This window comes from Neovison vison, chromosome 2 (genome assembly GCF_020171115.1).
Source record: "Neovison vison isolate M4711 chromosome 2, ASM_NN_V1, whole genome shotgun sequence".
NCBI classification, from domain to species: domain Eukaryota; kingdom Metazoa; phylum Chordata; class Mammalia; order Carnivora; family Mustelidae; genus Neogale; species Neogale vison.
Genome location: NC_058092.1, coordinates 192,820,709 through 192,845,472, shown reverse-complemented (window position 1 = coordinate 192,845,472; position 24,764 = coordinate 192,820,709). Strand labels below are relative to the sequence as shown.

The window sequence follows — 24,764 nt, the reverse complement described above, 5'->3', positions numbered from 1 at the left end:
TAGTTTTACTTCTTCCTTTTCAATTTCAGTGCCTTTTCTTTCTTTTTCTTGATGATTTGTTCTGGCTAGAACTTAGAGTACAGTGTTGAATAGAAGTGGTGAAAATAGGCATCCTTGACTTGTTCCTGATGTTAGGAGAAAGGCTTTCAGTTAATTACCATTGAGTATGATGTTAGCTGTGTGTTTTTCATATAATGCCCTTTATCATGTTGGGCAAGTTTCCTTCTAGTCTAAGTTTGTTGAGTATTTTTATCATACAAGAGAATTGGATTTTTCAAATTCTTTTTCTCCATCAAATAAGATGTGTGTCCCCACACTTTGTTCTATCATTATGGTTTATTACCTTGATTTTCATATTTTTAACCATCCTTGCATTCCTGGGATAAATCCTCTTTAGTCATGATGCATAATCCTTTTAAGATGTTGCTAAAATTTATTTGCTAGCATTTCAAAGAGGATTATTTCATTATACTCATAAGGGATATGGATCTATAGTTTTCTTCCTATATCTTTGTCAGACTTTGGTATCATTATAATTATAGTTGGCCAAATAGAATGAATTAAGAAGTGTTGCTTCCTTTTTTATTTATTTGGAAGAGTTTGAGAAGGACTAGTGTTATTCTTCTTTAATTAAGTATGTGGGGGAATTCATCAGTGAAGCCATCTGGTCCTGAGCTTTTTGTTGGAAGGTTTTTGATTGCTGGCTCAATCTCTTGACATATAGTTCTTTTCAGGTAATGTATCAGAGTCATTCGGAGTTTGTGTGCTTCTAGACATTTGTTCATTCTGTCTAGATTATCTAATTGGTGTGCAGTTGTTCATAGTATTCGCTTATAATCCTTCTTATTTCTGTAAGGTCTTTAGTAATGTCCTCACTTCTATTTCTGATTTTAATTAAATATTCTTTCTTTGGTATCTTTTGGTCCATTGTGCTAAATGTTTATCAGTTTTGTTGACTTTTTTTTTTTTCAAAGAACAAATCCTTCATTTTGTTGTTCCCTTTTGTTTTTCTATTCTCTCATTTATCAGGACTCTAAATTGTTATTCCCTTCCTCTCCTAGGTTTGTGTTTACCATGCCGTTTTTCTCAGTTATTTAGATATAAAACAGAATTAATGTGCTCTTTTTGGTCTCAGTTACTTAGGTATAAAACTGAGTTATTGATTTGGGATCCTTTTTTAAAATATAAACATTTACACTTTTATAAATTTCCCTCTGAGCACTGCTTTTGCTGTATGCCATAAGTTTTGATGTGTTGTGTTTTAATTTTCCTTCATATCAATGTGTTTTTCTAATTTCATTTGTGATTTCTTTTTGACCCATTTTTGTCCAAGATTGTGTAGGTTAAGTTTTGTATATAGTAAGTTTTCTAGTTTTTCTTCTGTTACTGATTTCTAGCTTTATTCTGTTATAGTTAAAGTGGATACACTGTATGATATAAATCTTTTCAAATTTATTGAGAATTTGTCACATAATACATAGTCTACTCTGGAGAATGTTCCATGTGCACTTGAGAAAAATATATATTCTTTTGTTGTTTGGTGAACTTTTCTGTATACATCAGCTAGGTCTGGTTGGTGATTAGTGTTGTTCAAGTCTTCTGTTTTCTTTTTGATCTTCTGTATATTTGTTCTATCTGTTATTGGAAATAGGATTTCAAATCTCCAGCTCTTTCTTTAATTCTGTGAGTTTTAACTTCATATATTTTGGAAATTTGTTGGTAGTTATGTTTATAATGGTTATATCTTCTTAATTGATTGATTTTTTTTTTCAACATGTAGAACCTTTATTTGTATCTTATAACAATTTTTATTTAATTTCTATTTTGTCTCATATTAGGGTTAGCCACCCTAGGTCTGGTTACTATTTGATTGGAGTATCTTTTTCCATCCCTTCACTCTCAACCTACTTGTATATTTGGTTCTAAAGTGAACACAGTTTAGTTGGATTTTGCTTTATTTTTAATCCACTCTACCTTTTAGTTGGAGAGTTTAATCTGATTGAATTTAAAATAATTGTGGATGAAAAAGGACCTTTGCCATTGTGCTGTTTGTTTTCTGTATGTGAGATCTTTTTTGTTCCTCTAATTCTCCATTACTGCCTTTCTTGTGATTGATTTTTTCCCCTATTTTACCATTTTTATTCTTTTCTTGTTTCTTTTTCTGTGTACATTTTACACTACAGGTTACCCTTTGGATTACAATTAGCATCTTAAAAACTATCACACTGAATTAAAACCAACATAGTGTCAGTAGTATATGAAGGCACTGCTCCTTTATAGCTCTTCCTCCCCTATTCTGTTGTTATTGTCCCAAATTACAAATAACAAATAATATGTAGTGTGTCCATTAACAAAGATTTACAAAGATTAACAAAGATTTATAATTGGTTTATACATTTGTCTTTTAAATAAAAAGGAAAAGTTATAAATGAAAGAAATACAATCACTTTATTTACCTATGTACATGTACATGTACCATTTTTCTTTCTTTGTATGGCTTTGAGTTACTGTCTAGTGTTCTTTCATTTCAGCCTGAAGGCTTTCCTTTAGCATTCTGTACAGGGCATGTCTGCTGGGACAAATTCTCTTAGGTTTTATTTATCTGTGAGTGTCTTAATTCCTCCTTCATTTTTTGAGAGATAGTTTTGTTGGGTACAGAATTCTTGATTGAATTCCCCTCCCTTTCAGTACTTTAAATATGTCATCACATTGCTTTCTAGCATCCACAGTTTCTGAAGAGAAGTCTCTGTTAATATAGTAAAGGATTCCTTGTATGTGATAAGGTGCTTCTCTCTTGCTGCTTTCAAGATTCATTCATTGTCTATCTTTCAAGTTTCATTATAATGTGTTTTCTTGTGGATCTCTTTGATTTTCTTCTGCTTGGAGTTTGTTGAGCACTGTGAATGTGTAAATTGATAGCTCACCAAATCTGTGAAGTTTTGAGATATTATTTCTTCAGGTATTCTTTCTGCTCCAAGTTGGGCAAAACAAAAGCCAGATTTTACACCAGTCCTTCGGGAGCTATTAGGTAAAAAAACAAAGACAACCGCAGTTATTTAAGAATAAGGTTTTTTTGCTCATTCTGCACTAAGAACCGCATTGGGAACATGAATTACCATCTTCATGGATGCCATGGATCTGGGGAGTGCAGGATGGGGTGGTCAATTTAAAATGCAACAGTGGGGAACCTGGGTGGCTCAGTGGGTTAAGCCTCTGCTTTTGTCTCAGGTCATGGTCTCAGGGTCCTGGGATCGAGCCCCACATCAGGCTCTCTGCTTAGCGGGGAGCCTGCCCCGAGCCCCTCCTGCCTCTCTGCCTACTTGTGATCTCTCTCTCTCTCTCTCTCTGTCAAATAAATAAATAAACAAGATCTTTAAAAAATAAATAAAATGCAACAGCATTCTCTTCCTGCAGGTGACAGCAATAATTATCACAGTAAGTGTGACCGCTTCTTTCTTTATTACGCTTCCTATAAATTCTTGACTTAATTCCAGAGTTTCACAACAGTTGATTTAAACAGGACTTTTTCCAGGTATTAGTTGACTTTTGTGGCTGGATGGAAGGTTTCATTTCTCTACCCCCCCTCCCCCATTTTCAGTGATCTCACTTCCTTCTTTTCCTTTTTGAATTCTTTATTGGATCTTTATATATTCCGAAAATATACATGTTACAAATCATTTTCTATTTTTTATTAAGGGGGGATTGTATATCATCTTTTGGCCCCCTTTTCACTGAATACTGTTGCACTTCATTTGTATTCTGACGTGTGGTATTGTGGTTCGTGTTTTGACTGCTGAATGGTATGCCAGTGTAGGAGTTTTTCCAGGAGATTATTTAGCTCTTACTGTGTGAATATTTTGTTTGTATGCCTTAATTGAGGTGAGGTAGTGTAAGAGATGGCTTGTTTCTCCAGCTACCAACTAGCAGGCCAGTTTAAGGCACCCAGTATGTGGAGCATGGTACCAGCCTCTGAAGGGTATGTTGGTACGGCAGGGTGGGCCCAGGTGGTGCCTAACTCAAATGTAAGATGGCAAGGATGGGCACAGATGTGACTACTTGTGGATACGAAAATGGAGGAAGAGAATTCCAAGGCACCACTGAGGAAAAACTGCTGACAAGCTTTGGGGGAAATTGGATACAGATAATAAAGGATCAGAAATTGAAATTACTTCTTAGGATCTCAGGACCCCGGAAGCTGGGGTATCAGTGTTTGGGGGAAGGGATGATTTTAGGAAGAGAAACAATGGAGGCAGGGCAGGATTTATATCCGACGAATATCTCAGCATCCATTGCTTCTCAGGCTACTCCTGGATCAAGGCAGGAGTTTCACCTCTTATCTCTGATTTTGGAATGCTTTTCCTCTATAATCTAGCTCACATTTTCCTGTCAGATAGAAAACCCCCATTTGCTTGACTCCCTGCATGGCTCCTTGTTGCCCTGAGTCCCAGCTCCTGGCTCATTTGCTTTCCCTGCCCTCCACCTCCCTGCCCAGGCACCTCCCACCTCCCAAGTAGAGTTGGGGCAATGGTCCTCTGTGCCAGCTCTAAGCCACATGGGGACTTCTTGGCCCCACAGCCTTACCATCTCTTTACTGCCTTTAAAACTCTATAATTCCTTTGGGGTCCAGCTCAGATTCTGCTTTTTTCTGTGAATCTTTCCACATTTTTTTCCCTTCCTTTCCAGAATAGTCTTTGTATATGGAGTGCTTATTTGGATTTTTTTGCTGAACCAAAGTCACAAATCATTGAAGTGGCCTAAAATTTTAAAAGACTGTATAATCTGAATCTATTTATCTTTCTTTCATAAATAAATTATTCATGTTCTAGAATGATATATGTAGGAAGAGTTTGTGCTTAAATTCATGAGGGCAAAAGTATTAAATCTTTTGAAAATAGTCCATGTGATTATTATGCCATTTAGATGGTTAAGGGAGTTTCTCACCAAAGTTGGTAAGTGTTGCACTTAACAGCTTTTAAGAAGTGAATGTGCACTCCACTCTGTATCCAGAGTCATCAACACTGTGTTACCTCTTGTCAGTGGTATAGCCATCAGGCATGGAAGGTGCAGGAGCAGGCCAAGGGCACCGTCTTCCCAGGTGCTCTCCACGAGCTACCTGGAGTCAGGTGCCATCAAAGCCTCTTCATGAAACTGGTCAGTGTGGCTTACACACAGCCATTTGCTTTGTATTTAATATTCATTTGGTATTTTATATTTTAATATCACGTGTAAATCTGACCAAAACGATAATTTGTTTTCAAAGCCAAGTTTCTTCAGAGGTTTGTCAGCAGAGCTTCAGAGTTGAAGGTTGTTGCATGGAAATGAAATCAACTGTGGGCCTTTGACACATTGAATTGGACTTAGGTAATCAGTGGGGCTTGGGGAGGGAGAGACATTAGGACAATTCATGCGTAAGGGACAGCATGTGCGTAAGGCAGGCTTTAATTTGAGTTCATGATGGCCAATTCCCTCTTGGTTCAGTTTTCTAAGTCAAAAGGGGGCAGATTGAAGCCACTGTTCTAACTCTTGGTGCAAATGCAATTTTTTTTTTTGTTGTCTAACTGGTAACATTTACTATAAGAGAGAAATCTTTTGACTGATTCAGCATTGCTTTGGTCTTGCGTTTTATATTTATACATAAGAAAATCATATATTATGTACATAGAAGGCACTTAAATAATATTTTATTAAAGTCTTACTATGCACAGGGTCTTTGCTCAATCCTCATCCTACCTGAATGACCACATCTATTTCTCACAATGATGCTGTGAGGTCGGTAGACATTTAACCTGCTTTACAGTTGAGGAAGCAGGAGCTGAGAGGTTGGGAAGCCTTCTCCAGGGTGGATAGTGGGGTAGAGGCCAGACAGGACTCCATCCCTGAAGCCTGCGCTCCCACCCACCGTGTTCTGTGTGCTGCTTGTTAACATCTGTGGGCTAAAAGACTATAAGGTGGCCTAGATTGAGTGGGGATGTCATATGAGACTCACACATAAGATGGGTACTGAACTTGGTGCTCCCAGATCCTTCCCTCACTCTGAATCTGTGTCCAGACTGCAGAAGCCTCCTGGTTATCTCCCCCAAAGCAATACTTCTCTGTATGGGACATGCCCATTTAGTCATACTGGAATTCAGGGAGCAGTGAGACAGCTTTGCGCTCTGACTTCTTGCCAGCTCTGGGACCTTGGTGAGTACTTGCTACTTAAACACCATCTTGCTCTTACAGCAGAGTTAAAGCATAATGGCCATAGTTCTAGCTGCTGGGATAACCTAGGTCTATAGTTCACATTAAACATTAGCTCATATTGCCTCCAGGTTTGAAACCAGTGTACCCAGAAGAAATTTACAAAGGGACAGCGATGTTGAAATATTTTAAGTGCAAACAGGAGGAGTCCTGGCTTCTGACAAGGACAAAGCTATGTTGTCTAAAGTCCCTATTTGATCCTCATTTTTCCGTCCTTTCCCAGTGGCCTTTTCCTCTCTGGACCTTCAGCAGTCTTGTGCCTGAGCATTCCAGCTCCCTCTTTCTTAAGTGCCTTTGATGAGATATGTATATGTAAATTCTCTTACTTCATCCCAGAAGCGGTCACTTTAATATAGTTTCTCCCTGGAGGGATAGTGCTGCTACAGCCAACCAGCACTCCAGATTTGGAGCACCAGAGAAAAATTTTTAAATGCTCACATTCTGAGTATAGAGGGGATTGGGGTAGCAGAATTGTTAGTGGGGGCTATCGCATCCCAACTTTTGCTTCCCACAGCTCAGCATTTGGTGCATAAGCCTCTGGCTGCTTACATTTTATTGCCTTCTAGTGGGAACTGGTTTCTCTACCCATTCTCACTGTGATCTCAATCCCCTGCCATTGTGCTAGCCTGAGGATGCAGCTAGATCCGAGGGTGGGAGACAATGAAGAGATAGAGAGACACCGTCATTTAGTGCATACTTGGCTAAAATGTGTTAGCCTGTCCACGTTCCTTGGTCAAAGCAAAAAATGTGCGGGAGTCCTGCGAGCAGGTGTTGACCAGGTGAACAGGACCAAATAGGTAGGTGTTTAATTTATCTTAGGGGAGCTTTGGGAACCTGAACTCTGATAATTTCCATGTAATGAATCCTTCTCTCAAGAGTTCCTTTCCCAAAATAGCATTGTCTTCTGTAACTTGTCCAGATACTTCTTAACGTCTTGCTTGTCAAGGTGACTGCCAGCATGTGAGAGACGTTGACAGTTTAGGTGATTTCTATTAGCAGAAAAATATGGGCTCAAAAGCTTCTCCTCTGAATGAATGTGTTGTGTAACATCTGAGCTGACTCAGGATACAGGTGCATGCTTTAGCTCTGAGAAGGTAGAAGGAGGAGGAGGGCCCGAGCCAGACAAGGTGTGGGGGAGGAAGGCCAGCACTCAATAGCGCAGGTCACCCTGTGTTACAGGCTTTGCCTAAACCATATCTCTGGGAAAGAGTTCCTGGCTGCCTGTTTGTATCCCTGAGTCACCACAGACCCCCACCCTCCAACGTGGTATGTTAACCTTGGAGCAATATGGAGATTAGCTGCAGAGCTGAAGCAGGGTCCCAAAGGAGCTTCAGTTCTGCAGCATCTACACAGCCTTCTTTTCCACACACTGACCAGATGCCTGTGCTTGGGACGTCCGAGCTGATGACTGGAATCCCTCAAGGTAAGAAGAACCCCCTCCCAGGAAATGGACTCCTCCAATTTTCTCACATGATTATTCAGGCACTTTCACTTTTCCATATATAGGAGTCACTCAGGAGCAAGCTGTGACCAGTCAGAGGGAGTGACACGGCTGCGCCAGTCCCTCCCTCCTCACCTTCCTCTCATGTGCTCTCGGGCTGGTGGGCAGAAGTGAGCCCTGTGGCTCTGCCAAAGACAAGCCTGTTGGGTTTACAGAAGGAAAAAAAACCAACAAAACCAAAACCCCAAACAAATCTCAGGCAAAGTCACAGCCTGAAATCGGTACCCTGAAGAAGCTGAGTGGAGAAGTGTGCCGAGATGAATGGCCCGGTGGATGGCTTGTGCGACCATTCTCTAAGTGAAGAAGGAGCGTTCATGTTCACCTCAGAGTCGGTTGGAGAGGGGCACCCGGGTGAGTAGGTGGTCGTGGGCTCATGGCAGCTGCTGCCAGGGGAGTCATTTTACCAGAGGCCTTAAAGACAGTTTGTGTTGGTTACTCTGCGGGATCTCTGGAGGTGCGGTATGAGGCGTTTTTCATTCTATTAGTTTGTAGTTTTGTAAAACAGCCACTGAGTATGAACTGGGAAGTGATCAGGCAATGAAGCCCAGGGCTCGCGCTGTGCCCGCCTCCAGCTTCTCCACGTGATGGGGCTACAGCAGAGAACACCCCCTGGGTTGACGGAACATAGTAGACAGGGGACGTGTGTCATCAGATATCCACTTTATATATATTTTTGGTGGGGGCGAGAATAAAGCTTTATCATCAATGAGCGACTTAAGTCAACAGGGAATGCTCCTGCGGACAAGACCACGGTCACTGAGTTTTGCATGTAAGGCACATGCAGGCTAGGCATGAACGGCACATTCTAGTAGTCGCTGAGATAGATCACCAGGTCCTGAAGGCCTCAAGTGTGTTAGCTGAGAGAAGTACAGGTGACCTCCTGAAGAGGAAGAACATTCGAGCAGTTTTTGGTGTGGGGGGAAGTGGTAGAGGTTCGCACACGCGAGCAGCGAGGCCCATGATCAGAGCCTCAGGCTGGAGGTCAGCGGTTCTCAGACCTCCGCGAGCATCCGTGTCCCCTGGCAGGCTTGCTGGTGTACAGTTGCCTACCCACCCCCTGAGTCTCTGATTTAGTAGGTCTTGGGTGAGGCTCAAGATTGACGTTTTCAGTAAAGTTCTCAGGAGATGCTGCTGCTGCTGCTGCTGCTGCTGTGGGAAACACATTCGGAGAATCACTGTTGTAGAAGAATCCTAGGGCTAGACACATTGATTTATGACTTTTAAGCACTTCTTCAAAATTCATTAGAACATTTGAAGTTACGGTAACTTATCACCAAGGCTGTCTTTTCTTCCTGTTCCTCATCCACTTTCTTTCATACTCCTCACTCAGCTTTCCTCATCTCCTCACCCCATCCTTCCATACGCTTTAGCCAGTGGTTCGCAACAGGGGGCGATGTTGCCCTTTTCCCCTAAGGGTATTTTGTATTGTCTTCCTGAAACGGATTTTTTGGTTGTCTGACAGAACTCTGCGTGAGGGGTAGGGGGTCCTCCTGACCCTTAGTGGCTGGAAGCCAGCTAAGCTTCCAAATATCCCGAATGCCCAGGACCCTCCCGCTGCAACAAAAATTTTCCAGCCCCAAATGTCAACAGTACCGCTGTTGAGAAACGTTGGCTTACATTGAGTTTTGTAAGTGACTTAGCTCAATTCAAAACAAACAGCCTCTTTCATCATGCACAACTTTATAAAGTCTCTGGGTCTACAATGCTTGTAACCTTGGGCTTATTTCCATGTGTAACCCATGAAGACCATACACGGGTTAGGAGAAGGATTTACCCCACTCAGAGGATGTGGGCACTTGACACGCAGTGGCCAATGGTCCCCTCGTACATACAGCAGTACGCTCAGTGGACAGAGAAGAAAAATTCTAGCCACCCAGTTGGCTGTTTTGTCCACTTAATGGCAGCCTTTCAGTTCGTCTGACTCTCCTTTCTCTTGCCACGAACAATGAACTGTCCATGTAATTCAGCTTCCCCTAAACTTGGTGATTGGCTTGCTTGTCACTCTAGCACTGACTTCTCCACCAGGAGGGTGATACCAATGCTTTTCCAACTTCCCAGAAAACCAGCGATAGGCTACCTTAAAGCTACTGAGCGATAGTGATAGAAATTCCAAAAGCCTAAAGAAACAGTACAGAAAGGGCCTCCCTAGGCATTCCTTTAGTCTGTGGAGCTGTCTTAACACTCTTGCTCAGCTCTAGGGGTTTTTTTGGTTTTTTGTTTTTTTAAAGATTTTATTTATTTGTTTGACAGAGAGAAATCACAAGTAGACGGAGAGGCAGGCACACACAGAGAGAGAGAGAGAGAGAGAAGCAGGCTCCCTGCTGAGCAGAGAGCCCTATTTGGGGACTCAATCCCAGGACCCTGAGATCATGACCTGAGTCAAAGGCAGCGGCTTAACCTACTGAGCCACCCAGGCGCCCCGCTCAGCTCTAGCTTTATCCCTAATACCCCTTATCCCACCTCCCTGGGTGGACTGCGGACATGTGACCTGCGTCCTTGAAAGAAACAGTCATCCACAGCGGGCACATGGGCAGCCCTAGCAGTCCTGACAGGTGGGCCTAAAGGGATATTTTAGCAGCAGGCCTTCCTTGGTAGGGGTGTGTGGAGGCGGTGGCCTCAGATAAACCTAGATTTACTGTCGGCTCTGCCGCTGGCAGGAGGTTACACAGAGAGCCTCAAGGTGTAGGAGCAGTTCCCCAAGACAAGTTTAGAGGATGCACCTTGAATGGCAGATTAATATTTTTTTAAAAAGATTTTATTTATCTTTTTGACAGGAATAGATCACAAGCAGGCAGAGAGGCAGGCAGAGAGAGAGGCGGAAGCAGGCTCCCTGCAGAGCAGAGAGCCCGATGTGGGGCTCCATCCCAGGACCCTGAGATCATGACCTGAGCCGAAGGCAGAGGCTTAACCCACTGAGCCACCCAGGCGCCCCACAGATTAATATTTTAAGTCGCATTGACGTTAACATTTTAAGTGATGTGCTTTTGAGAGCAGAATCACTTGGTTCTGGGTCTGGGTCCTTAATATGAAAACTGAAAAGCAAAAACACAACAGAAGGACACAAGGAAGCTTCTGGAGGTGATGGCTATGTTTCTTACCTTGTTTATGGTGATGGTCACATAAGTGTATTCACATGTCCAGACTCCCCAAATTATATACTTTAATTTTATTCAGGTTTTTTTTTTGTATACCAATTATACCTTGATAGAGCTGAGAAGAAACCCTTATGACTCTATTAAGAGCAAACTCTATGGATATTTTGAACATTAAATGAGATATAATATGTGTAAATAGATGTCACTTTTATTTCTGAGTCTGTGAACATTGGCAGTTCACCCAACCCAAGGCAAGACTGGATTTCTCCACAGTGCACTGCACTGAGGGTCTGCAGGCTCAACCATGTAGAGTCCTTAAGGCAAGTAGTGGAAAAAGAAGATCAAATCCCAGCTCTGCTGAGCCATTGTCAGTCCCACCTTGACTGAGGTCAAACCCAGCTAAGAGGACAAATAGCCTTCAGGAGGCTGCGTGACGGTGGGCGTGATCCCAGAGCTGCTTATGACAATGTTCTGCAGAACAGCAATGATGTGTAGAAGCTCTCCTCTGGAATTCCTGGGGGTGGGGTGGTGGATTTGGGCGTAGTATCATATACATAGCACACACAGCTTCTAGAACCTGCGGCACAATGTATCTGTTGTCCCATCTGACTTTACATGTTGGCACCTAATCTTACCGATGTTGTTAGCTGTTTTAACTTCTATTTCTAGGAGTTTTCTAGATTTTAGACTTAAAGGGAATATCTTGAGGAATGAGAGGCTTTTTAGTAGGAGAATATGTGTGTGTGTGTGTGTGTGTGTGTGTGTGTTGTGTCTCTGTAAGTGAATTGCTTTAGTCTCTTAGAACTGATTTTGAGGGACGCCTGGGTGGCTCAGTTGGTTGGGCAGCTGCCTTCGGCTCAGGTCATGATCCCGGCGTCCTGGGATTGAGTCCCGCATCGGGCTCCTTGCTCAGCGGGGAGCCTGCTTCTCCCTCTGCCTGCCTGTGCTCACTTTCTCGCTCTCCCTCTCTCTGACAAATAAATAAATAAAATCTTAAAAAAAAAAAAAAGAACTGATTTTGGAATGTACTTCTTTTTTCGGGAACGCCTTGAGTTTATATAATATAAATCATCCAAAATTAGGCAGAAAGGAGAAGAAATAAAAATTTTAAAAAGTTTCTAATTTTTCATATATATATATATTTTTTTTTTTTTTAAAGATTTTATTTATTTATTTAACAGAGAGAAATCACAAGTAGACGGAGAGGCAGGCAGAGAGAGAGAGAGAGGGAAGCAGGCTCCCTGCTGAGCAGAGAGCCTGATGCGGGACTTGATCCCAGGACCCCGAGATCATGACCTGAGCTGAAGGCAGCGGCTTAACCCACTGAGCCACCCAGGCGCCCCTCTAATTTTTTATTTAAAACAGTATCCTCTTTGGTAGATAAATTTGATATGTAAACTTACCAAATATCTAATTATTTTAACATTTCAGTTTGTTATACCTGATATTTCTGTGATTCTCATACATGTTCATTCTTGTGCAGATAAGATCTGCGACCAGATCAGCGATGCCGTGCTGGACGCCCATCTGAAGCAGGACCCCAATGCCAAGGTGGCCTGTGGTAAGAAACGCCTGCTCCCTCCCTGCGGAAGACCTCGTGGGCTGGGCTTGAGCCCTTTGCCTGTGCCTGTGCCAGGGCTCTCGGCACAGTGGGGGTCAGGGACCCCAGCACCTGGGGGGCTACCCAATGTGATCATGGGTGCAGCTGAATTAGGGCCTTGGCCAAGGTCACAGGGCAGGGGTGCCTGCATGGAGACCAGAGCCCCGCTGTCTTCCCTGTGCACTGCCCAGATGGCTCCCTCCCTCTCCAGGGCTGCCCTAGCCTCTGCTTGGAGCCCTGCAGGGACCTGCACCCTCGGAGGGTGGACCTCACCCCAATAGCTTGGTGAAGAGCCAGTGAGATGGTTGGTCCTCCTTGCGCTCAGGATCTCAGCCTGTGGTGCAGTGTCATCAAAAAGGGGTGGGCGAGGCGTCCTGGACGCCAATGCATGTTGGACCGCATTCCTTGTGACAGCCACCTACCCCCATTGTCTCACTCTGAGCCACACGGCAGTCCCTAGAAGTACTGTATTTGGGTAGCCGTTGGGGAAGCAGACTGAGAAAGGTTAAATAAGTGGTTCGAGATGACACAAGCAGGGGGCACTCGCTGCGAGAGTGAGGTGTGACCCATTCTGTCCGAGGTGCAGTTCTCCGGGCGGCTCTTACACGTGCTCAGCCCTTCTGCTGGGATGTACTCTGTTTGTTAGCTTTAGTCTTTTACTTCCAGAATTTGTGCCTTGTAAGACTCTCCACAAGGGTCTGGGAGGGGCTCCCCTTGGCTGGCTCGTGGCCACCCACTTTCCTCCCTCTCTCGCAGAGACGGTGTGCAAGACGGGCATGGTGCTGCTGTGCGGCGAGATCACCTCCTCGGCCACCGTGGACTACCAGCGGGTGGTGAGAGACGCCATCAGGCACATTGGCTATGACGACTCCGCCAAGGGTGAGGCGGGGCCCCGGGTCTGAGACGCATGTGTCTGAGCTGAGGGTCTCGGTCCTCGGTGAGGGCAAATACCCCCGGGAAGAAAACATGCCTAGGCCCGTCTGGCAGGGTCAGGGGTCAAAGTCTCTGGGAACAGCATGGTGGTCCATGTGATGGCCAGTTGAACTAGCCCATGTCTGCGTCCGTCTGTTTCGACTCTGGTCTTCTTGGTGCAGGCGAAAGCTTTGAAAGAGAGAAGCACCCACCGAGGCGAGGAGCTGCCCCCTGCTGGGGACGTGTCCTTTTTCATTGTTTGAGCCCTCTGCTGTACTCCTCCCGCAGACGAGGAAACTAAATCTTGGGAATGTCCACCCTTTGTGTAAAGCAACAGCCAGCAGTCAGCTGCCTGTGTAGACCCCTGTGCTTTCTGCTTCTCCCTGCTGCTTCTCATGATAGAGAAAAAGTCAACTCTGTCTAGAAGTGGTAGCTATGGCAGGTGAAGGGGGCAGGCTGGCCGAGGTGGGCTCCAGTGCCAGGCAGTGTGGGGACTTACATTCCAGCAAAGGGACACAGGCCCTGGCAGGAGTGAGGAGGAGCTCCGCGATCAGGGGGAGTGACATCTGGAAAGAACAGGAGGGTCCAAAGCAGATTCCAACATCTGAGACAGGGCAGGATGGGATGGGGCTCAGTCTGGAGTGGCCTCAGGGGACCGCCCACGAGAGCCAGATGCCGAAGATCTGTGTGAACAGACATCCCAGCTACTGGGTCTTTAGGGCGATGTGTGCCACCGCTGTGGTCAGGGCAGGCTGGAATGAGGCAGTGCACACCTATGAGCGGGAGCCCCTCGCCACTGCAGGTGCGGACACAGAAGCTCAGGGCAGCCACCTTCTGAGCTGCCCAGAGCACTCCCTTGAGCACATGACAGTTTTGGGGGCTGTGTTGGGAATCAGCAGGAGGAGGACCAGCGAGCACGGGCAGAATCTCCCAGTCAGCACACGAGGGTGTTCATAGAGGAAACACTGTCCCCAGGCAGCAGCTTCCCGACAGGCTACCCTGCAGAGCCTTCACCCCGTTCCACAAGGAGAAGCCAATTGTTTACATTTGTGTAGACCTTATTCAAGAGTGACTCTTGTTCTGCGCTATGCAGAAGGGAAACTTCCCAGAAGGCCAGGTCTTCTAGAAAGAGTGAAGCAAGCTAGAGGCTAGTTCTGCTGCTGGCGGAATTTCTGCGTGCCCAGCTTATCCCAGTGCCTGTACCCACAGGAGCCCGTGCAGCGTGGCAGCTGCCCTAGCGGGGCCCCAGGCTACCTGCCCCTCACTGCTCGGGGCTGCACAGTCCCTGGGCAGCTGCCTTTCCGGGCCCTGCTCCTCTCCCTTTAGTCCCCAAATTCCCAAAATTTGTTTCCAAATCACTTGGAGCGCTTGACGGATTTGCAGCACTGAGATGATTCACCGTGATTAGGAAAAATGCAAAGTGTTTAATGCACAACGGTGAGTCCTTGGCAGCCTTCTAAAGATGGTTCATTGGTTTGTGTGTTCAAAAACATTTGCTGGGAGCAGAAAGGTGCAAGGGACAGAGGCTACCTGATGTTTCCAGGGTTGGGGTGCTGGCATTAGATGATGCAGTATCAGGTGCCCAGTGGCCAGTCAGTGGCACAGTGTGCAGTGACGGAAGGGAGAAGGAGGGACGGTCCACGGGCGTTTACTGAGCTGGTTGGATTTGGGTGTGTGGGGATGGGGAGTCGGAGGAGGAGTGTTCTGCACAGAGACGTAAAGTGGAGGTAGAAAAGCGAGCCACGCTGAAGGCTACACCCAAGTGCTGGGGCGGTTCAGCAGGGAGGGGCTGCATGGAGCTGAGGGGCTGTGTTCTGCTTCATTTGGCGGGAGGTCCCCACGTGAAGCATGCACAGGAGCAGCAGACTGGATCTGGGTTGACTGGTTGGTTGTTGTAGTGAGCTCACACTGACAGCCTGGATAGAACCAACTGGCAAGAGAGTGGCAGCTACTCAGCCTGCCACTAACACTTGACCTTGTGGTGGGGCCTCTGTGAGTTTCAGCCCCTCATTCATGCAGTCCCCATGGCTGAGCCTGGCAAGACCCGAGGACCGACAGGGAGATGAGTGTGCTGTCCAGGTGCAGCAGCCCCTCCCCGGGGCTCCTTGGGCTGGGCTGCTGCCCCCCAAACCTCTGCGAACCAGTTCTCGGCCTACGGCCCTTTGCTGGGGAGAACAGCCTCCATCTCCGTGCCTGACCTTTGGGGATGGGGGGGATGGGGCCTCGGGCTCCAGTGGGATGCCTTTTCCGTTATCCTCCAAGCCATGTGCATAGCTTGGAATCAGAGGACTCTAGGTCTGGGAGCCTGTCTGGGTAATTCCTATGCATTATATGTGTCCAGTATATTTAATACCTGCGTCAGGCACACACCTGGGCTCCGGAACTGCAGTGCTGGAAGGTGATTTTCCGCCTGGTCTTAGAAGGTGCTTAAGGGGTCAGGGCCAGAGTGACCCACCTGCTCTTCAGCCTGAGCAGCTGTAGCTCTTGATCTGGTTTTTATATAATCTGGGTATAATTTAATATAGTAAAATGCACTGTAGAGGGTTTTCTTTGACTTAGAGTTCTGGATGATGGTATGGGAAGGGTACACGGGCTTCCCATCCCTGGGCCTCAGCTTTGAGCCCGACCGACCACAGCTGGTTAGACACCACCCACCTCAACACCAGATGGCACATGAGGAGCCGAGCAGTCCGCCAGGAAGCTCACAGCCACACTCTGCCTGACCCGTCCCCCACACTGAGGCCCACTTTCCCTTCCACCTAGGCTTTGACTTCAAGACCTGCAACGTGCTGGTGGCTTTGGAGCAGCAGTCTCCAGATATTGCCCAGTGTGTGCATCTAGACAGAAACGAAGAGGATGTCGGGGCCGGGGATCAGGTAAGTACACAGGGAACATGGGCGCGGTGTCGGGTCGTGGGAATAGCACTGTCTCTCTCCGCCCTGGCTCAGACTCCGGGGAGGAGCTGGCCGGGAAGGTCACAAGCACTGGATGGGGCGCTGTTCCACGTGGGTGGTACATGCACAAGGCACCCAATACACCCGAGGGTGCCAGTCAAGTGTTCGATCGGAAGGACGTTCCCACCGTCTAACGTGGGCCTTGCTCAGCCGGCCCTCTCCCTGGCTGCAGGGCTTGATGTTCGGCTATGCCACCGACGAGACAGAAGAGTGCATGCCCCTCACTATCATCCTCGCTCACAAGCTCAACGCCCGGATGGCAGACCTCAGACGCTCCGGGGTCCTCCCCTGGCTGCGGCCCGACTCCAAAACTCAGGTGAGCTTCCTCCTCTCACCTCCCACGGAGCCCTAGACACCCCCTTCCCACACCCCGTGGCCCTCTTGATTTCATGTCATCACTCGGATCAAAACGTTCAGTCTGGACACTCAAGAGTTACTGATTGTGAAAAGAACTCTTTGTTTGAAAACTCTTCAGGTCTAGATGTTTTCTGTCCCAATTTTATTAGAAAAATGTTTAAAATACAGAAAAATAGAAAGAGCAGTTCTAGATCTTTCTTTGTTGCCCTCTTAGCATATATTGACCCTGGTCACATGACTCCCTGCTCCCTGCCATGTGGTGCTTGATGGGTTTCAGACATCGGTCACTGCCCTTCCACCTCCACAGGTCTCCTCACCTTGAGCAAGGACTGAACACTGAGTTGTCAAGGGCTGTCTGCGTCTTGCTATGACTCTTTACCCCTGTTTCCCATAAAAAGGCTCTCCCTTTGCTGTTTTGGACTCCCTGTCGCCTCGGGCCCTGACCTCGCTGCTCCATGTGGTGGAGGAATCCTCACCCATGTCCACATTTGAAGGTCGACCGTGATGCAAGTGTGGACGTGGAGGCCCCCAGTCTGCCCCCTCTTTCTGCGTCCTGCCTAGTTTAACCCTGGTGACCCTGCTGGCCCCTTTCCCAGGGCTGCCTTCCCAGCTCCTCCTCTGCCCTCCAACAGGTCCTGGGCCTTTCTTCACACCCTCTCCTCCTCCACCCACACTTCTGCCCAGTTTCCACCATGTCCCTCTCAGCGCCCCAAGCTTCTGCCTGCCAGGTCTCTGAATCGGCAGCCGTGTTTCCCATCCACCCTGTAAACACCTGTGCCTGGGAGCCATCATGTGTGGCCTCTGTGTTGTCTCCTCCACAGCTCAAGGGAGTGCAGTGGTGTCCCCGCCTCCTGCTCAGTGCCTCCCCACCCCCCATCTCCACCCTGCTTTGCTCTGTGCTTTCCCTTGAGAGCATCTCTTCCTCTCCAGCCTGGTTCCCAGGGCCAGGATCCACACCAAGGATTCTCTCTGCCTGGAAACACCCCTTAACTCCCTTTGGACTTTTAATTATTTCTTCTTCTTCTTCTTCTTCTTCTTCTTCTTCTTCTTCTTTTTTAATTATTATGTTCAGTTAGCCAATATAGAATAGAATCCTCTATAGTTTTCTGCTTCCTACAGGGGGACAGAACCCTACTTGTTATTCCGGGATTCCAAGCCTTTTATGGTCTCCCAGTTTTACCTTCCTCTACCTCCCCTCCCCCAGTCTGCTTAATTTGGCTGATTTCACTCCTGTTCCCCTTATTTCTAGTGCTTTGCATCTGTGCTGCCACCCTCCACCTTACATGGAATCTTCTCAGGTCCTCCCCTCTCCATCAGTGGCCCGCAAAGCTCCCACCTCCTGTGGCTTTCCCTGGTGGCTGCCACCTGACGGGGCCTTCTCTTGTTCCTGTAGTTGGAATCGGGCCCACGTGGTTGTGTAGCTCAGCACAAAGCACGTGACTGTCCCGTTATCCCAAGGTGCATCCTTCTCGGCCCCGGTGGGAGGCCGCACAGGGCAGAGGTCGCCGCTGGGCTGAATGGGGCAAGGAAGTGCACTTGTGGCCTAAAGCAAACCCTTCCTGGTGTTCTCCAGGGGACCCCTAGGTGGGAAGGGGAGCCATCAGTACTCCTCAGGGGTGCTCTGAGGTTGTGGGGCAGGGGAGCTGACATGCAAAGACTGGTGGGACTGAAAGAGAGGGGCACACAGGAGGCACTGGGGCACCTGGGCCCGTCCTGAGGCAGAGCAGTGCCACAGTGGAAAGTGCGGTGGAGATTCTCAGAACACAGAATCGTGGAACAGGGGTGGGAGGAAGTCGAGCTACAGGGTTTTCCTTTTCCTTGTGTGGCCGTGAGGCCCAGAGGCACCCCCGTGAGACCGGCCAAAACAGGGAAGGCCTGCATCATCCCACGTAGTACTTGGAGGCTCCCAAGTCCACGATGGGAGCTGGGGGGCCAGGATGTGCTCTTCTGGGGGCTCCCTTCCTGCAGGGCTACACAGAAGCCTCTTAATGCTACCTGGACATGGAAGTCCACCTCACTGCCCTGCTGCAGGGAGGCTGAGTCCCTGGCAGCACCCTCGTGGAGGTGCGGGGGTGCATCGGCCCCGGCCAGCTGTCCCACAGTCCCGCAAGCGGTGCCTCCCCATGAGCCGTCCTGGGTCAGGACCGGTTTCTGGGCCGGCTCCCGAGCCCGTTGGAGAAGGGCTTTCATGACCTCAGCACAGTGTTGACTGTGAACAGGATGAGTCTTTCCACCTGAACAAATGCTTGCTGCTGATATGAGACTCGAGTGGCAGTATGGACGGCTATTTTTATACCTGGTCAGAATGGTGTTTTCCATGCTGTGTTTTTCCCCACATCTTGCTGACATGGTGAGATAAGGGACGCACTTGGAGCTCTTTTCCCTGCCCCAGGTGTGTGGCTCTACACGGAAGCCCAGGGCTCACGGCTGGCCTAGTGGGACGTCCAGGGAGCAGGCGAGGGGGGAAGACGGGCCCTGCAGCTCCTCAGGGCAGGAGCCTTCTCCTGGGCCTGATGCCCATGCAGTGGGTCTGGTCCCAGAGCCGGCCACAGGCCTCCCCTCCTGGGAGCCCCCACCACAGATGTCCCTGTGCCCCTGCCTCTCGTGCTAGGATCAGATGTCACGTGGGCAAGGCCCTTCCTTCTTCTGGACTCTACCTCAGGCTTTTCGAAGCAGGCAGGGCACAGAGTAGGAGTTGGAAACAGGCCCAGTACTTGGTGGATAGCGGAGGGGCCTTGGGCGGGCAGAGATCCTGCCACCGGCACAGCCCCGGGGAGGCACTGTTGGCTGTCCCACGGTCCTCTCAAGCCCTGGCATAAGAATAGTGTTTCGCCTGGCAGCCGGTGTTGCTACCAGGGCCATCTGGCCTAGCTGTACTCCTGCGGGCCCCACACACCCCCTGCCCAGTGTGTCGACAATGCCTCAGGTGGTACAGGGGCCTATGACTCCCGAGTGTCCCTCGGCTACCAGGTCACACAGGCCCAGGGCTAGCAACCGCTTCCCCCACCTTGAGGCGGTAACTGCTTTCCCAGGTTCACCTGCCGTCCTCACTGACCCCCTCCCTCTCGCTCTGTCAGCCTGGTGTGCCCAGACCACAGTCCTTGGCCACCGGCCAGATCAGGCTGTGACATCGGCCTCTTGTGCTCGCTGACGGGTCAGCGTAGCCCCGGGTCTGTGAAGGAGGATTTTGTCTGTGCTGCTGTGGGAATGATGCCGCTTTTGGATGGGTCAGAACAGGGTTGGCTTTTTGGCTTTTCTCTGACCGCTGTGTGACTTCAGACAAGTTGCTCCACTGCTCATACCTTGTTTTTCTCAATTGTAAAGTGGAGATAAGAATGCCAGTCTTGCTGGGATGACTTAAATAGGACTCGGCAGGGCCCAGAACGGGTGCAGCGCTGACGCAGTTGGGTAGAAGGAGCATCACACTGCTCACTTCCAGGGGTCCTGCACGTGGGCTCCTTCCTTCCACGGGCTCTCGGCTTTTCCTTGCTTGAGCTTAGATACCCAGATGGCAGCCATGCGGGGCTTTTTGCCCCCTCAGTTTCAGCCAGCCTGACCTGAGTCCCTCTCACCCTGTCCCTACAGCAGGCAAGTCCCCTGGGCCCATACACTTCCAAAGCTCCTCCACTGAGGAGCCGGGTCAGGCGGACGCCTGTGCTTCTTGGCAGGAGCCAGGATACCTTGGCTCCAGGCCGTGGAGGGTCAAGAGAGGGCTTTGGCCATTTGGACATTTGTTGGCACCCAGTGCCCTCTGAGAAGGGGGGGGATTCTAGTTGGGTCACAGATAGAGGAGAAACTCTGTAACCCTGAGTCTCTAGGGGGCACTCATAGGGGTCCAAGGTGGGAACTACTTGTGTCTCATACCCAGTCATCCCATACTTAGCGTGAGGCCGTTACTCAAATATGAGAATATGTCAGATTAACTTTCCCGGAGGCCCTTGGAGAGGACAGGAGCCCCCCTGCCCCCTACCCCAACTTGGCTCCCAGGAGCCTGATAGCGATGTGTCCTCAGGTCAGGGCAGGAACTTACCGTGTCTCCTCCTGCTCTTGTGACTCAACAGGTGACAGTTCAGTACATCCAGGACAACGGCGCGGTCATCCCTGTGCGTATCCACACCATCGTCATCTCCGTGCAGCACAATGAGGACATAACCCTGGAGGCCATGCGCAAGGCCCTGAAGGAGCAGGTGATCAAGGCCGTGGTGCCCGCCAAGTACCTGGACGAAGACACCATCTACCACCTGCAGCCCAGCGGGCGGTTTGTCATTGGCGGTCCCCAGGTGCGCCCTTGCCTCTGAGCAGAGTCCTGATTTGTCCTTGTTACTGGGGTTGCTCCCCTGACCAAGCACAGCGGAGCAGGTAGCTTTGCATGGCTCAGCCACATCTGGCCTTGGACAAAACACGAGCTCAGCTGTCACTCGTGGGGCTGGTTGTGTGCACATCAGTGCGTGCGGAATGACATGTCCCCAGGATTCTCCCACCTAGTGCGGCCTGGACCCCGCCCCCCGGTCATACTTGCCCATGCTGCTGCCTCGCCCAACTCACCATTGCAGGTGATGGGCCTTTCTCAGGGGGTATTACGGAGATTTTGCCTCAGGTTACCTTAAACTCATGTGCGGCAGGTGTTTCGATGGGGACCCCTACTTCCCCCTTTCTTTTCTCTCTCCCAGAGAGAGGAAGTAGGGATTGGCAGAGCTCCCCAGAGAGGCTACTGATGTCTGCCAGGCAGTCCTTAGCTGGTTCTGTGACCAAATGTAGTACAGGGACATGGGGTAAAAGAAAGGCAAAGCTTACTGTCATTTTCTGTAGGACTTCTCAAAGCCTAGATGTGCTAGAGGGAATTGTGGATCTCAAAGCCTGGGTGTAGAGTACGCAGTCTTTCCCCAAAGCCTGAATGTGGAGCCCCTGCCCGCTAAGAACATGGTGATCGCGGCACAGAGCAGCGACATGAGGAAACGGGCCTCATGGCCTGTGCTGGGTGCCACCAGCCAGGGCCACAGTCTGGGGCGTACCTGTCACAGCACAGCTCCCTCCTGCAGTTGGATTTCTCCAGCATGACCGTCTCACAAGAGCAAAGCCTGAAGTAGGCTCTGGCTGGGGTTCCAGAGAGCCTCTGGCCCATCGTCTACACTTGCTGATGGGGCTCTGTCAGCTTACCTGGCTTCTGTAATGGGTCAGTGACTGAACTGAGGTTAGAGACCAAGGTTTCCAGCTTTAGGGACAGGGAACGTTTTTAAAAAATGCCCACAGGCAGCCTCAGGGAGCCCTTGCCACGTAAGTCCAATGGCTCTCAGGGTGCTGCCGTGGTCTCTCCGCCCTGCCCTCTTGGCGCTCTGGTTCTCATCTCCTCCTTGTCCTCCTTTCCCTATACAGGGGGACGCAGGCGTCACTGGCCGTAAGATTATCGTGGACACCTATGGAGGCTGGGGGGCACACGGTGGCGGGGCCTTCTCTGGGAAGGACTACACCAAGGTGGACCGTTCGGCGGCATATGCGGCCCGCTGGGTGGCCAAGTCCTTGGTGAAAGCGGGCCTCTGCCGGAGAGTGCTCGTGCAGGTGCGCGGGCCCCACTCCGAACCTCCCATCTTGGCCCCGGGTGAGGACATGCTGGGCTGCTGGGAAGCCCACAGACTTTGCCAAGGGCTCTGGGGCACGGATCCTGAAAACGTGAGGGAGGTGGAAAAAATCTTCCAGGAGAGAGTCCTCTACAGAAAAGGCTGCTCCCTGTGAAGGTGGTGGGGATTCTTCTAGGCAGACAAGGCTGGGGAGCACGTGGGGCAAGTGACGGGTGGTCCAGCTGCCTGGAGAGGCACAGAGCCTTCTGTCCCTGACGCTGCTCTCTTCTGGAAGGTTTCCTACGCCATTGGTGTGGCTGAGCCGCTGTCCATTTCCATCTTCACCTACGGAACCTCTCAGAAGACAGAGCGAGAGCTGCTAGATGTGGTCAATAAGAACTTTGACCTTCGGCCCGGTGTCATTGTCAGGTAAAAGCGCCACGCATCCCTATCAGACAAGCCCTTCCTCCTCCCTCGCGCAGAGGCTCAGCTCTGCTGGAAGAGAAACAGAAGGACTTTCAGCCTCTCCAAAGCAGGAGGACCTCCAGGCTTCTGGCCCAGTATGACACACCCCCCAAGTGCAGGATGCCTGCTTTCAGGCTGGAGGAGGCTGGCCTGGAGACGCTGATGGCAGTGGGGCCATCTTTGAGCAGGTGGGGGGTCGTAGGAAAGCAGTTGTAGGGCCAAATGCTGAGAGTGAGCCAGCAGGTCTAGTCCCATCTCTACCCTCATGTCTAATGCCATCCCTGCTTCCTGGAGCTTGGCATGTTACGGGTCTGCACCAGGCCAGTGGAGTGGAGAGGAGAGGAGGGAGGCTCAGTGAGGCCAGAGTTCAGATTCTGGGTCCTGGGTGCGTCTGGCTGAGCCTGTCTCCTAAGGGCCAGTGACAGTCAGCTCAGAAGGTGTGGTGTAGCACAGAGAGGAAGTTTAGGGGAAATTGCTCTGAGTAAGGACACGCCATGCAAAGATCGTCACACTGTTAGTCACTCCTGTGTTCAAAATTCAGAGAAACTCTGCTCTTTTTCCACTTAAAGTGACCCTTTCCTTTGCTGACTATGCAGGGATTTGGATTTGAAGAAGCCCATCTACCAGAAAACGGCATGCTACGGCCATTTCGGAAGAAGCGAGTTCCCGTGGGAAATTCCCAAGAAGCTTGTGTTTTAGAGCTGGTGGGAGTGGGGCCTGACCTGGCCCTGGAGGGGTCTGGGTGGCCTGGTTCCTCTTCTTTAGGATCCCAGCTCTCACATGTCCCAGACCCAGGGCCCTGACTGCCCTCCCAGGGTGTGTCCCCCCCCCCAACCCGAGTCACCCCCTCCTGGACCAGGCCACACCCTGAGGGTTAGCCGGGAGCTATCATCACTGTGAATGGCAGGAGGCTTGCTGGTGCTGGGGGTCGCACCTCCTCAGGAGGGTAATCACAATTTTCCCCTGCTTTCCCCTCAGACCAAGACCATGTTAATTTAGTGGAAAAACCACCCCTGTCAAAAGTAAATCCCCTCACTTACCGACCCGGTGAGTGGCCCGCTCCTCCGTCACAGGTCCCAGGGATCCTGGGCGGGCCAGGTCTGCCTTTCACACCTGAGGCTCGTGCTCAGAGCCAGGGCCTTCCCGGAGGCCCTCTGGGCGAGGCACCTGGCCGGGACAGGAACAGGGCTGACCTCTCCCACCTATCCACACTTGCGTGAGGGACGGAGCTGATTACTGATCTCATTTCTTCTTCACTGCAACATGACGGGGCGACACCACACCCCCACTTCTATAGGGGGAAACTGAGGCACAGGCTACCTAGGTAACTTTCCCAAGGTCCCACAGCTACGTGTCAGGACCTAGACATGAGACTAGGAGCTCTGACTCAGGAACCCATACGCACCCCCTGCCCCCCGACAAGCCCTGTTCCCACCTCGTGCCAGATGCAGGTCCAAGCAACAACAAAGCAGATTTGAGATGAAGCTTTGTGACTTCTTCCCTGAAGAGCTGGTGTTTCTGTGATTAGGGGATTACCCCCTGGCTCTGGGTGAGCCCTGGGCAGTGGTATGCAAAGACAGGACAGAGACGCAGCTTGTCCTAGCTCAGGGGGCCAGCCTTTCAGACGGAGCACCAGAACCCTGTGTCCTTCAAGTCCTTCTCTCTCTTTGGCCTCGTTATCTAAGTGCCATTGGAATAAGTGGGTGAGCCCCTCAGATGCCCCTTCCAGGGAGGCCAGCAGTGAGGCCTGAACATGTGATGTTAAATAGTGACCCAGGCAGCATAGCTGAACTCCCAGTGGTAGACAAGTTGGCTGGGATGTCCTGAGGAGATCCTGCCTTTGCCAGGTGGCTGCTGGGCCATGGTACCCATGGGGCCTGAGTGGTCCTCAGGGTGCTGGGATCTTGGAAGCTGCACAATCCCCTGCCTTTCCATCCCTGGCCAGCACTTCCCACCCTACCTGTCTCAGCCTGGGCCTCTGACAGCATTTCTGCCTTTTCCCTAGCTGCCTGGACCACAGGCTCAGGTAGGGCCCCCTGTGGGTCCCAAGAGAACACTGGAGACTGGGCTTCTTCCCAGGGCATG

General features: G+C 49.8%; 1 protein-coding gene across 1 annotated transcript in view; it reads left to right on the top strand.

Moving 5' to 3' along the window:
• Positions 1-23,538, top strand: part of MAT1A (methionine adenosyltransferase 1A) — a 36,053-nt gene extending 12,515 nt beyond the window's left edge. The window contains exons 2-10 of the mRNA XM_044236585.1: positions 7,747-8,092; positions 12,320-12,397; positions 13,193-13,315; positions 16,112-16,224; positions 16,475-16,618; positions 20,721-20,939; positions 22,033-22,215; positions 22,510-22,643; positions 23,276-23,538. Coding sequence (XP_044092520.1) covers positions 7,999-8,092; positions 12,320-12,397; positions 13,193-13,315; positions 16,112-16,224; positions 16,475-16,618; positions 20,721-20,939; positions 22,033-22,215; positions 22,510-22,643; positions 23,276-23,378 — 1,191 coding nt within the window. The 5' untranslated portion in view covers positions 7,747-7,998 and the 3' untranslated portion in view covers positions 23,379-23,538. The remainder of the gene's footprint in view (positions 1-7,746; positions 8,093-12,319; positions 12,398-13,192; positions 13,316-16,111; positions 16,225-16,474; positions 16,619-20,720; positions 20,940-22,032; positions 22,216-22,509; positions 22,644-23,275) is intronic.
• The last annotated feature ends 1,226 nt before the right edge of the window (positions 23,539-24,764 follow it).